This window comes from Antechinus flavipes, chromosome 2, assembly GCF_016432865.1.
Source record: "Antechinus flavipes isolate AdamAnt ecotype Samford, QLD, Australia chromosome 2, AdamAnt_v2, whole genome shotgun sequence".
NCBI classification, from domain to species: Eukaryota; Metazoa; Chordata; class Mammalia; order Dasyuromorphia; family Dasyuridae; genus Antechinus; species Antechinus flavipes.
Genome location: NC_067399.1, coordinates 608889146 through 608903948, shown reverse-complemented (window position 1 = coordinate 608903948; position 14803 = coordinate 608889146). Strand labels below are relative to the sequence as shown.

Here is a 14803-nt window from a genome sequence, read left to right as displayed (position 1 = left end):
TATTAATTATATGATTTGTATTTTGTGGAAGAATGGGGAGATAATTATGTAAAAGAAACAAATAATTAAAGACTATGAATGAGCTCAGGTCACTAGGATATTCTGAGAAATCAGTCAACTACTTTATGTAATACAAGGTCAATTGGTTGCTGGTCACAAGTATATTTCAAAGATCTTCAAACGAGACTACAACATAGTACACAATACACAGTATAAAATACAATAATAATAATCATTCCCAAATGAAAATTTGAGTTTGATATTCTTTCATTCTGTCTTCAATAAATTTTAATCAAATATATTGAGATTTTAGTCAGGCAACTACTTTAAAAGTGATCACCAAAAATATAGGACAAGATGAAATAGATATTATCTTCATTTAGTTAATTACAGAAAAAACAGATTAGTTAGGCATTAGTAAGTACTTTCATAAAAAAATTGTGGGACATTTCTACAGTACTTATTTCTTTGGGAATATTTTAATATTAGAGCAGGCAGATTTGGGGGGAAGATTTCAATACAACCTCGTTTGTCAACAGAGCTAAGTTCTAGATGGTGGTCTGTTATCCCTTCTAATGTGAAGTAATGATCTGTAAACAGTACAACAATTTATTATTATTATTTTAAAAGGTTATGGGACATTAAAATTATTTTAGGTCTTAAAAGGACAAGAACAAAACTATTAGCACACCACATGTCTATCAAAACAAAATTTCCCTGAAACGGATAGTTAATCTTTTAGTGATAATATTCCGACTACAACCACCTTCATATCTTCTCATATAATTAGGCCTCCAAACCTCCCTTCTTAGACTACTGTAATAGCTATTTTTGCCTTTTTGTCTCTGTAGGAAATAGCTTGGATAATATTATCTGAATAATCTTAAGCAGCACTGTGGGATAGTGAAAAAAAATCCTCCCACTGGAATTGGAAAGGCGGGGCTAGTCAAAATCCCACAGCTAGCCTTTTAATGGCTTCTTTTAAGACTGGCTTCAACTCAGCTGCCCCCTCCTCTATGAGGCCTTGCTTGATGTCCTTGATGTTGGAACTCTCCTTCCACCCCTGAAATGATATTGTGTTAATTTATCCATGTACATGTATAAATATAAGCTTCTTAAAGGTAAGAACTCATAGTTTCCATGTATTTTCAGCAAAGGGTATGACTCCTTGCATTTGGAAAGTCCCTTAAAAATGTTTCTTAAAATTAATTTGATTGAAATAGATACCTTTGCTTCATGCTTCACCACTACTTCAACAACATCATTATGAGCTTTTTCAGATGCCACATGCAGAGGAGTCAAGAATCTTTAAAGGAAAAAAAAAAGTCAGTGAATACACTTGCCAGAAAACCCCATCTGATTTATTTCTGAAAATAGACTTACTCTTTTGTTTTTTCATTGATGTTTGCTCCTTTTCTTAGTAATAGTTCACAGACTTGTTTTCTTTTGGGATAGGGAGATGCAGCAGCACAGTGCTAAATAATTAAAATTGGAACATAAGCAAAGATAAAAATTAACTACATTATCATTTAAACTTGTTTTTAATCAATGTTAAAGGAGTTCTTTGATTTGTCACTGTATTCAGTATTTGATTTAAAACTGCCCAAAATTTTACTTTCAACATTCTATTTGGTAGAAATGAATAAGGATTAAAAAAAAAAAAAAAAAACCTTAAAATTACACTAGGCTAACTCTAGCTACTTGATATTCTGGCCTGTTTTTCCTATTTCCTTCATATCTGGGGAGAATTATCATGACAGAGATTACTACCACATATAGCTATGGCTATGACCAACATTCTTTTTCAGATTGTTATGATATATTGGATATAAAAATATAATAAACAAAAAAAAAATTTCTCCCAAGTTTGGGATGACCTATATGCTAGACATCATAACTGCTTTTCTAGGAGGTTAAGTTTTATAGAACTTATATTCCTGGCTCTAACAGTGGATGCACACTGGGAATCTCAGAACAGGTGCCTGGCTAGTCACATCCTAGATGGTGCTAGAAATAGCCTGTCCTTTAGGGTCTGAAGCCAGAAAGAAAGAGAGGGGTTATGTGAGTATAAGTTTTCTGTCAGTTAAAGGTTATAAAGCTATAAAACCCCAAGTTTTTGGAATGAGAAATTTAAAGTCAATTTATACAGTGGGCATCACTGTATCCTGAAATATATGGTCCTCACATTGATCTAAAAGCTTAGAAAAAAGTCATTTCATGGGATTCTAGTAAAGTTAATAGCTAACTCCAAACAAACAAACAAACAAAAAAAAAACAAAAAGAACTTGACAAATGATTTAGAATGCTTATAAAACATGGCCAAGGAGGAAATTTCTAATAAAATCACAATACATCAAACATAAATGACAAAATAACCAATGTTTAATGTATAAAGCTTCAAAGGTTTGGGGTTAGAGCCAATGAAAGCTATACTGTATTATGCTTAGTTCAGTATTTTGAATCACTGTTCTTAAAAACAAAACAAACCATATATCTGAATTATTACCAATGCTGTTTCATGAGTTTGGGGATGCTTGAAATTCACTATCTCCAGAGAGAGATGTTTTTTGATTCGAGCAACATCAGCTTCTCTTGCAGCCTGCAGCAATGAATGGCCTTTGAATTCATCTACAAGAAAATCATAAGAGTTTGAAAGAAAACTATTAAACTCTCTCTCTCTTTATTTTTAGTGAAAGTAGATATTTATTATTTTCCTTAAAATTACTTTTTATGCTATAACAAACACTTGAGAAATGGCTGTAAAAATGCCCCAAATCCAAAGTTCTGAGAAGATCAATAATTATCTATCACATGAATACTTTTTTTTTTTTCAGAAGTCAGTTTAGTTCCAATCTAGCTCTATGAAAAGCTTTCTCCTTTTACCAGGCTTGGATAAGTTCAAAACATGTTCGTTCAAAGAATCCTGATGAAATTCTCTAAAGCATTTTTGGTTAAAGAAAGAGAATATATCAATAATATTTGGCCTCTTTACCAAGAAATGTAGAAAAATGAAAAAATACTTTTGTACCTTTTAATCAACAGGTGACTTTGCATGAACCAATCAACTTGTCCAGGCTCCTGTTTTTGTGCTACCACAGGAACTGACAGTGAGTACGTAAGTCTTGATCTTTCACTAACAGGTGAAGTACTCAACTTTTTAGTATTCACTGATAGGTGAAAAGAGCATGACCTACTAATACCTGTCAGTTTTGTCAATTCCTATGGGAAGCAAAGAACAGGGACTTTGACAAGGTGAGTTTCTCCCAGAAACCACCAGATGATTAAAAAAAAAAAGTAGCACTTTCTCAAGGTTCATCATAATTCAAATTCAATATTGTAAAATTTCAAATTAGTAAATGGAGACTTTTGAAATCACTGTCTTCTATTATTCCCAGAGCTTTAGGGTATATGTAAGCATTCCAAATGTATAAACCATTTGATTTATCAACCTATACTGCACTTAAAGGTGAACTAAACTTCAGTGATGAGGAATGGCAAATAAAGACTTCAGAACTATTTTTATAATTATAGAAATGCTAAACAAAATTATAAAAATAGTTCACAGAATAACCATCATTTGGACTTAGAAGGGACTTTAGCAATGTTGTCCAATTCCCTTGTTTTATAGGTGAAAGTTTAGGTGAATTTGCCAAAAGTCACAAAGATATGAAGAAGCAGAGTTAGGATTCAAACCTAAAGCCTCTGACTTCAATTTTATATTCAGAATAAAATAACTTACAAGTGTGATTTAAAACAAATTGAGGAAATTGTTTTAATCATAAAAATCTCATCATCAACATAGATCCATGATTCAAAAAGCTCTTTTGAAAAGAAAGGGAATATATTTAAATATTTTCATAAATTGATTAGGAGAAGTAGCTTTCCTTCAAAATATTTTAATTTTTTGCTTAAAGGAGATGTTCCTGAGTTTTAACAGATTATTCTAAAGGAAAAATCCTAGATGCCTATATGTTAAAATATATTAGGAGTGAACAATTTTATCAAAATCACAAACATCTTGTTTTAAGATTCATCAATATATACTCACAAGCTAATCTTTCTTTTAGCTGAGGTGTGGGAGCCAAATCAATGGCACTTTTATTGTGACAATTTAGCAGGGTGGGATCTGCACCATAACTTAGCAGAAGAGAACACACTTCAACTCTATTCTTAGATGCTGCTTCATGTAAAGGTGTAAACTGCCACAAATCCATTGCATTCACACAAGCACCATGCTACAAATAAAGCATATATTTAACATTTAGTTTTAAATGGAAGTTATGGTTATCAGTACTATAAAATATTTTTATATGCAGATAGTTAAAAATTTTAAATAGGCCATTTTAAAGAACTTTTAAGTTGATTACTTGGAATTGAAAACACTTTTCTATAAAATTACATTACCATAAAGATCCCATTAATCCAAAAATGCTTACTTAACTGAGAAAATAGCATGCGCGCGCGTGTGTGTGTGTGTGTGTGTGTGTGTGTGTGTATGAGAAAGAGAGAAAGAAACAGAGAAAGAGACAGAGAGACAGAGATTTAAAATCAGCAAATCTCAAAAGCTGAAAAAGACCTTAAGAAGTCATCCAATCCAACCCTCTATCTAATGTAATATTCTTATCCACAACATTTCTACATAAAACAATTCTAATTGACTGACTTGATATTCTGTTTGCATATTTCCATGAGGTTATATTGTTGTTGGATAGCTCTAGTTATAAGAAAGTTACACATATTAAGCTAAATCTGCATCTTTTTATATTTCCAGTCATTGTTTCTTTTGTTCTCAAAGACCAAAAGATCAGTCATACTTCTTCTTCAGTATGAGCATCCTTGAAAGTATTTTGATTATGAAGAACATGTCTCCTTTAAATCTTCTCTTCTTCAGGTTATATACACTCCATAATATCCATATCTTTAACCATTCATCGTATCATCTGTGTGCCCCTTCTTTTGATAGGTGCCAATATGTCACTTAAATAAATGTGACATCTTAAAATATGGCTGATGAAATAAGGGAAGTAATTAAGTAGGATGAAGGGATATGTACAAATCAGGACAGGGAAGAAATATATGGAAACTGTGAAACTAGTCCTTTAATCTTCAAAAGACGAGAACAGTTATTCAGATGTCCACCATGGATTCTACAACCTCTAGCAATGCAATCAAAGGATTTTAAAACTGGAAAAATTCTTAGTGGTCATCTTATTTAACTCCTTGAATTTACAGATGAAACTGATGGCCAAAGAAGTGATCTAACTTCCCTGAGACCACAGAAGAGCCAAAATTTGAATCTAGATCTTGACTCTCAATCAATAGTTTAGTCAATTTTTTTCATAGATACTCTACATACAGGATAGTTGTAAGTCATGGACTATTTTTACTTCACAATAATCTGTATAATTAAATGAATAAAACCCCAAAGTTCATCTTTGAAAATATCAAATAAAATTTATCCATAATTTTTAAAAGCACAATCACTGATTTTTCTTAATGATTACAGATTTCAATAAGGAAAGTTTTTTAAATATCATGTTTTAGAAGTTCTGAAACTTGAACTACTGTCATAAATTATAAAACCATTTAATTTGTTGATCACAAATTGTTGATCGCATTTCCTCCTTTGACTTAAATCATGAATTTTATATGTAACATATATGTGTATATATACATGTATTTGTGTGTGTATTAAATTATAACTTGAAAACTCAAATATAGTCAGTTGTGTATCCCAACTAATTACTTTTTTAGGAACGAATTTGAATAGCTATTTTCTATCCCCCATCAAGTTACCATCTTAAATTAAAAATTTTATAAATTATGATTATAGGACAACAGGACTACAGGACAAGAGGATACACTGAAAGACAGAAAAATCTGGGTTTAAGTCCTGCCTCTGATATACTGTCTGTGAATCACTTAACCTTTCAGTGACTCAGGCAAGCAACACACAAACTAGGCATACAAAATACAAAAATGAGTTTGAGAGACAAACAAAGGAACTAACCTTCACCAGAAGTTCTGTTACTTCATAATGACCATAGGAACAGGCATTGTGTAGCGGCACCAGATCTCTTAAGATTTTAAAGAAATATCTGTTGTTACATACATCCTGTTTCATACATTTATGTTAATCTCATATATTTCTACAGTATAGTTTATCCTAAGTAACATAAGAGGAAAATTGCAGAAGATTATTCTTGAATGACTAGAGACATTCAAAAACCAACTCATTTTGAAAGAGGGTCTACATAAAATAAGTGCTAAATCTACTTAAGTTAAATAGCATAATTTGAAGAATAATCTTATAAAAATATTTAGAAGTCACTCAGGTTTTATTTTGATGGCCTAAAAAAAAACTCTCTTGATAAGAGTATCCTTCTGATTAGCTTAAATCATAATTAATTAATGGTCCTAATGATTCTGAATGACTCCAAGTGATCCTCTCTGCTTGGGCAGGGTCTACTTGGCTTTAGTGATAGGCCCTCACCTACTGTTTCTTGATATGAGTTAATAAAATTTCATACGTATTATTAAAAAAGTAAGTTTCAAACATTGGACCCATCAAACTTATGTGCAATTCTATTAGGTGAAAAGAAACCTAACTGCTACAGGACATATCAATTAACAATAGAAATATAAGAAGACTCACAGAAAATACATAGAAGGCTACAAGCAGAGCCTAGAAAAATAGATTATGAAATTCTAGCCCATTTATCCAAAATAAGTTACTATGTGTAAAAGAACTTTATAAACCAAAGAGCATTATATAAATGCTAATGCTAATAATAATAGGCTTTTGTGAAATATATAAGAGAATATAACTTGTAAATAAAAAGCTATTAAAAAAAAATCATTTCCTAATATAAACATACCCAAAAGGTCGTAACACCAACACTCAAGGCTTTGTATAAATCCTTGTTCTTTCATGTTTTATATTGCACCACTCCCATGATAATTCTGTTTCAACCAAGATATAAAGCTCATAATTCGCCAAACATTTCTGGCTCTGAATCATTGCTCAATTATTATTTTTCCTCACAAGAAATACTGTCACCTTCCTCTTGTTGCTGCTCTAAGACCTATCCTTACTCAACATCAAACTCAAAATTCAGCTGTTAGTTTTTAGTAACTACTGACTGATTTGGACTATAGCACTTCTGATTATACTATACTCACTTGGCACTAATCATATGCTACCTTATATTGATTATATACCTTTTAACTTATATCGATTAGTTCCTGAAGTAGATTCAAGGTGTTTCTTATTTTATTTCACCATATATTTACCACAATATCTTGTAGATAGTAAACAATTCTTCATATTAAGAAAAATTTTAATAACAGTTATAAACCCTAAAAAATACATTTATGAAACTTTTCATTCATGGAGCAAGCTCAAAAAACAAAATAAACTGCAACTAGCTTTCAATTTTAAGAAATTTAATATTTAAATCACACCCTGAAAAACTATAAACAACCTAGTATAGCTGAATTTAATGTTCAATATGATGAAATAGTATAATGTAATTAAGAATTAAGACACAAAACATTATAATATAATGAAGAAAGCTTAACCAGAAGATTGGTATGCATATCCTTGTTCCAAGAAAAAGAATATAACCTTACAGTGTGGAAGAACATACACATAACAGGCAATGTAAGGCTCAAGAAGAGGGAAAACTAAAAAAGCATTATGAATATCAAGATATTGGAATTTCATTTTTAAAAGTACAAATAATTGCATTTCCTTATTTAATTTAATTTATTTATTTTTATTTTATTTAAAAAATAATTCCCTATATAAAATACTTAAACATATTTTTATTCTTATAAAAAATTAAAACTTACCCTTTGTCTTTAGCATGTACATCAGCTCCATGTTGTAATAACAGCTGCACAATCTTAACTCTGTTGTATCCTGCTGCTAAATGTAATGGAGTTGACTGAAATAGTAAATTGGATTAATTATTATTAATCTAGCAAAACAATAATATTGGGTAAATCAAACAAATAAGAGTAAAATTTAAGTTTCTTATATTTTACTCTTGTTTGTTTGATTTACCCAATATTATTAATTATCAACAAAGACAAAGTTAGAAGAGTTTTCACAATTGTACTTAAGTTAAATAAGATATACCAAAGCTATAAGTTAAAATACAGGGTAAAAGGTATATAATACTTGAAAAGTCCAATCAAGTAAATAGCTGTTTTACAAACTAGTTTTACAAATTAGGTTTTCAAAAGTCTGTTAGAAATACTATATGCACTAATGAACTTTTCCATTAACTTTTTTGTTAAAGTAGACAAATGAATACCAAATACTGGCAGTGTCACCAATTTTGTTAGAATTTTATGCATGGTATTTTGTTTAAACACAAATCTCTACTCTGCTAAAACTGGTTAAAAATTTTAACCATAAGATGAACACATTTGCCAAAAAAACCTTATTTTATTGCAAATGAAAAAATAAATAATTTGTATATGGAAATACCTTTCTGCCATCACTTGCATGACAATTGACATTTAATGGTGTAAGAAGGGCCATCATTTTTTCCTCATTGCCACTCCTATAACAGAAGATACTTTACTAATTTATATACTTAATGACATGTTATAAATCTATTTTTTTCAAAGTTGCATTTTTAAAAAATTCTAAAAATGTTAAATCACATATATTTACTTTATCTTACCTAGCACTTTCCAAAAGTTCATCCTTCTTATATTCACCTGCAAAAATGAAGACGTTACTAATTTTCTTGCAGAAGCTTTTTGAGATAGTTATTGAACAGCAAAAAAAACAAAAAACAAAAAAACAAAACCCAAAAAACAAATAAACAAAAAAAAAACTAATTGTAGTCTTGATGGCAACATTTCCTCATTTACCTATGTCACCTATCCAGCAGTCTTAGCGACTTAATGCCCCCTCTAAGAAGCAAGCACTAAGAAACTTAGTTATCCAAGGATATATATCACAAAGTAGAAATCTTATTTAAAGAGGTTCTCTTCTAGGTTTAGATAGTCTATTTAATCTTAATTTAATAAGTTTCAATAAGCTTTATTATCACAAGAAAATGAGGATAGGATAAAAAGTTACTAATAGGGAATGACACATAACAAGAAGAGACAGCCAATAGCTATGTAAGAAATGAAAGTGATAATAAGCAGATCCCCAAAGCATGGTAATTTAAGATTATTCTACAGAAAGATAAATAACATTATATGTCTCCCAAGTGCCTAAGGAAATCATTAGATTATAATAAGTAGAAAAAGTAACATATTCACTAGAAAGGGCCCATAAGTTATCTTCCTGCCTACACGACCCCCTCTATGACCACATTCTTAGAACCTGTTCAATATATAACACATTTTAGAAAGAATTCCATTAAAATACATTTTTTTAAAGTCCTTAAAAGAATAAGTTTCAGTTTTTGGAAAGAGTAACTTAATTGGAACAGCTTATTTCCTGACTGTGTTACCAAAAATGAGAATTTTCTTGTAATAAGAAAATACCTTAAGTAAGAGTAATACTTGGAAAATGTGTGTGTGTGTGTGTGTGTGTGTGTGTGTGTGTGTGTGTGTGTACACACATAAACTTTTTTTTTGCATGAGGTGGCAAGGATATAACCATAACTAATTTAAAAGAAAAAGATGTTATTGCCTCTTTCAGAAAAGAATTATACATTACAACCATCAGTATAATATAATATAGTTTAAGACTGTATAGGTATTACATTATATTAAAAGTATAGATAAGCTCATTAATTTTTTTGGAGGTAGGGTGAGGACCAAGGACATACCCACTCAGCATTATGGAAAAGCATTGACTGGGCTTGGAAGTCAGAAGACATGGGTTCTAGCTCTGGTCCCACATTAGCTTGGCCATTTTGGATGCTTAACTTCATTAAATCTTAAGTTTCTTCATTTTCTTAATTTTCTTCACTCATAAAAAATGTTTATGTAATCCCAGATATATAGGATATAATCATCCATTTACTGATAATAAATCATAAATTTATTTTAAAACAATTCTTTCATATACATGTAATTTTACTATTTATTAAAAATGAAAGCAAATTTGTATACTAAAGAAATAATTTGCTTGTTTATTTTTACATAAAGTATTAAATCTTGGCAGAACATTATGCTTTTTACTGCTGCCAAATTTTTCATGATCCCCACCACATTCAGTTATGCATTCTTATATGGGGGATACTACCCAACATTTAAGCAGCTTTGATTTAAACAATGTGGTTAACAATACTTGCTTTATATATCTCCTAGGGCTATTGTTAAAATGAGATAATATAGGGTGCTTCTTTACAATACATTCATGTGTAAGGTAGTGTTAAGGGGGAGAAAAACTAGTGAAGACTTTGTTCTTTTTGTTCATTTGAAATATCAGAATAGACCAATGCCTTACCAGTCAATACTGCTTTTGCAGATGGGTCTGCCAAATCCAATGCTGTCCTTCCATCTGTATTACGGATGGTTGGTTCAGCTCCATGCTGCAAGAGGACTGCAAAGTAGCAGATATGTTTTTCTAATGAGAAGAACTTAATGATTTTGTATTCGGAAATTAGTATTTTCAAAAGATCTGGACCAGGCAAAGCTCTGCAGATACTCAAAGGTTCTTTACCTTAATGACATCATTATAAACACCACACTTGTTTATTATGCTTGATATATTAAATATCTATGAACAGACATGAAGTCTATTTACCTATTAAGTAATCTAATAAATTACAATCATATAAAAAGGCAAGCACTCAAAAAGTGATTATTATCTAAAATCCAAATATTACTATATAAAATTCTCTCTCATCTAACAAACCAGATACATCAAGCAAAATCTGCCTATAAATTAAATTTCTCTAATTGATCCTAATTTCATAATACAATTGTATTTTGCCAGAAAAAAATTGGCCTTATACATAAGACTCTTACTTGTTATATAGTATTTATACCTTTCATTAACTGAAAATCTGTTATGTTGTTGAAAATTCTTTAAGATATTCAGAGTGGTACAGTTAATGTAGAAAAGGAAAGATAAGCCCAGTTAACCCAATCCCCCTAACAGCCCTTATAAACGAACTGAAGGGCTTCATGATACTTTCTAAATTATCTTATGTAAACTAGTCTGATGTCCTCAGGACATAATGTTCATAAAATATAATGATATGGAATGTTTTTCAGTTATTCTTTAACTGTAGCTTGGGTGCTTGATCTCAACAAGCTGGTTTTATCTTCTACCCCTAAAAGTTTCAGTCATTTGTATAAATGGAACATTTCCTTCTAGGTCCAGTTTCCTGGTATCTCCCTCTTGTCACCAGTCACTTAGTTCAGACAGGTTCAGTGAAACAAAAAGCAAAGTGAGGGAAACTCTCAAATAGAGAACAACAGCAACAGAGAGACCACTCACAAAAAGAAGTTCCCATTACTTACCAACAATACACCTACACAGTCTTGCTATTCATTCTTTTGAAATATCTTATCTCTTTCACTTTTGGTCTTTGTATCTCCATAGAGCCTGGCACATAGAAAGCATTTAATAAATGCTTGTAGATTGGCTTTCTTTCTTTCTTTTTTCCATTTCCAGAACCCTTACTTAGGCTTTTAGCATCTTTTATTGCTTTCACTAAAATTCAGTCTAGCAAAATTTAAACATAACAAACAAATTCCAAATGAGGATTCTTAAAAGAAGTAAAGGATTACAAAAGAAAAGGAAAGAATTACCTATGCAAACATCAATCTTTCCCTTAATTGCAGCTTCATGCAAGGGAGTATAATTCCAGTTATCCCGAGCATTTGGATCTGCACCATGTCGCAAGAGGAGATTCACAACTTCAGCATGACCAAAGGAGCAGGCATTATGGAGAGGAATAAGACCCCCATCATCACGAGCTTGTACATTAGCGCCATTTTGTAACAAATATTCAACTACATCTTTCCGACCAAAACCTAGGAGAAAAGCACATGGATAAATCTTCAAATGCTATATCCAAAATACAATTCTCAAAATGCTGACTTATTTGAAAACTTATTTTTAACACTTATGTCAATATACTTTTAAAAATATCCACTTTTGACTTCTTGCCAAGACAGCTGCTTGAATGAGAGGCAGACTGCCCAGTTCTCACAGACCTACTTTTTAGCAAAACCCTAAAACTCCTTCCAAACAGAGTAATGATCAAGAAATTGAATGAAAAAAATATAGTAAGTAACTTCCCCTGCTCCTGAACTGCCTAACAGATCACAGGAAAGAGACAGCCCTAATTCTCTTTCCCCTTTTCCTCCTCCAAAAGCTAGCATTAGTCCAACCTTAAAGCATGGACCAAAGACAACCAGGGACATGTAATTGGAGCCTGCAAGGCTCCCTCCCTACAGGCAGCAAGAGCAGAAAGCTTAGGATAATAATAATAATAATAAAAAACCAACTCTTGTGATAGAAACGTTTAAAGAGTCTTATTGCAGAATAGGTTCATACTAGTATACTCCAAGCCCAAGGCATCCTGAGTTGCCAGACAAGGGCCTGCAGACATGACACTTTGAAACTCAAAGATGCAGGAAGCCCAAACTTCCAAGATGTGAGGGTCAGCTCAAGAACACAGAACAAGATCAAGCTCTAGCTGATACTCCATCTAAAAAGTCAGTAAGAAGTGGAGCTTGGACCTTTCAAAAAGCCACAATTTAGGAATTAAAGTTGGGAGATAAATAAATCAGAAAACATTATAAAAAATTAATTCAAATCTAGATAGCTCCCAATTCCATAACAACCTCAAGTAGCTTTAAAAAATGGAGAATAAGTACATAAGAAGAGAAAGTCAATCAATCTATATTTATTTAATATCTACTATGAGCTAGGCACTGTACTATGCACTGGAATTACAAAGAAAAAATGAAAACAGTTTCTGCTCTCGAAGAGCTCAGGCTAAAAAGAGATAACGTGCAAATGGCTATGCACAAACAAGATATATATAGGATAAACTGAAGATAAAACACCAGAGGGAAGGTGGATAGTATTAAGGGAGATAAGGAAAGGTTTTCTATAGATGATGAAATTTTAGTTAGTAGAAAAAGATGAAGAAGAATATTGCAGAAATAGGGCACAGCCAATGAAAACTCATGGAGTCAGAATATGGAATGTCTTATTAGAGGAACAAACAGCAAATTCAGTGCCACTATACTGCAAAGCACATTGTGGGTTGGGAAGAGGGAGGGAAGTATAAAAAAACTGGAAAGTTATGAAATAAAAAGGCCAATCAAAGGATTTTATATTTGATCATGGATAGATGATGATAGGATTTATTAGGAATTGACAGAGTAGAAAAGTAACAGTCAGAGCTGTGTTTGACAGTTGAACTAAAAATGAAATAGAGAAGCTTATAGAAGGGAGACAAAGCAGCAGGCTATTGCAATAGTCCAAGTATGAGGTAATGACATCAGGATAATATCAGAGGGCAGAAAGAACACATGATAGATGTTATTGAGGTAAAGGTGACAGGCTTTGGCAATAGACTGAATAGGAGATGCAAGAGACAATAAGAGTATAGAATGACACCTGGGTTTGAGCTTGAGAGACTGGGAAGAAGATGGTGCCCTCAATGATAATAGATAGTATAAAGGAGAAGAGAAGAGAGTCTAGTCTAGGACAAAGCCCAGTAAGACACCCACAATTATTGGACTCGACCTAGATAAAGATCTTGCAAAGGAGACAGGGAAGGAGCAGGTCAGGCAGAAAGAGATCCAGGAGAGAATAGTGTCATAAAAATCTAGAGTGCCTAGAGATTAGAGAAAGATCAAGAATGAAGAAGATTGAGAAATTAGATTTGAAGATTAAGACATTAGTAATTTTGGAGAAAGCAGTTTCAGTCAAAGAATGACATAGGAAACCAGACTACATAGAGAACAGAGTAAGAAAAGGAAGGGGAGGCACTTATTGTAGATGGCATTTTCAGGGAGTTTGAACACAAAAAAAGAGAAGATATAGAATAATAACTAGTGGGGAACAGATGGATCAAGTGAGGCTTTTTTTTTTTTTTTTTTGAGACTAAGGAAGATGAAGGCATATTTGTAGGCAGTAAGAAAACATCCAGAAGATAGGGAAAGATAGAAGATAAATTTAAAAAGTGGTGATAAGAGAGGAGGCAATGTGATAGAAAAAAATGGAACTCCTCCCCAAAAAGATCATTTGTCCATGTAGAGGGATTTGCCTTGGCATGGATGAAAGCCAATTCATTATGGGAGATGGCTGGAGATAGTGGCAAAGAATGTGACAAATATTATTGAAATAAAGGAATCCCTGAAAACTAGAAAAGCCAAACAGAAACCATTGACTCCATGAGACAATAAGAAATATTAAAATCAAAACTGAAAAAAAAAAGACATTTGAAACCAAAACAATTGATCCTGTACACAGGTCAACAGAAAATAAATTTTGGAAAAAAAGAAAAGAGCATGGATGCTATATTTTAAGAAATCATAAATGAAAACTGCTTAGATTTATTGGAAGCAGAGGGCAAAAGTGAAAATAGAAAAAATTTGTTAGTCACTAAGTAAGGGAGAGGGACAGGATCCAAAAAAGAATAAGTCCCAGAAATGTCAGTCAAAATATAGAGCTCTGGATAAAAGAAAGAAAAACAAGAACACAACAAAACAAGACCCAAATATTTAGAATAAAAGCAGTTGAAGTTCCAAAAGACTGGTCGGGATCACATAAGATCTGAAAGCTACTACTAACAATGAGAGAAGATATTGGTATACAATATTTCAAAAGACAAAAGGTAAAAGTTTTAGAACC

At 31.9% G+C, this 14803-nt stretch overlaps 1 protein-coding gene across 1 annotated transcript in view; it reads right to left on the bottom strand.

Annotated features, from left to right (window-relative positions):
- The window catches only part of TNKS2 (tankyrase 2), a 59420-nt gene that overhangs the window by 28336 nt on the left and 16281 nt on the right, over window positions 1–14803 (bottom strand). Inside the window, exons 2-11 of the mRNA XM_051981631.1 lie at window positions 11740–11964; window positions 10427–10522; window positions 8697–8733; window positions 8498–8573; window positions 7855–7949; window positions 6011–6077; window positions 4049–4235; window positions 2507–2628; window positions 1384–1475; window positions 1228–1306 (exon numbers count right to left, since the gene is read on the bottom strand). Coding sequence (XP_051837591.1) covers window positions 1228–1306; window positions 1384–1475; window positions 2507–2628; window positions 4049–4235; window positions 6011–6077; window positions 7855–7949; window positions 8498–8573; window positions 8697–8733; window positions 10427–10522; window positions 11740–11964 — 1076 coding nt within the window. The remainder of the gene's footprint in view (window positions 1–1227; window positions 1307–1383; window positions 1476–2506; window positions 2629–4048; window positions 4236–6010; window positions 6078–7854; window positions 7950–8497; window positions 8574–8696; window positions 8734–10426; window positions 10523–11739; window positions 11965–14803) is intronic.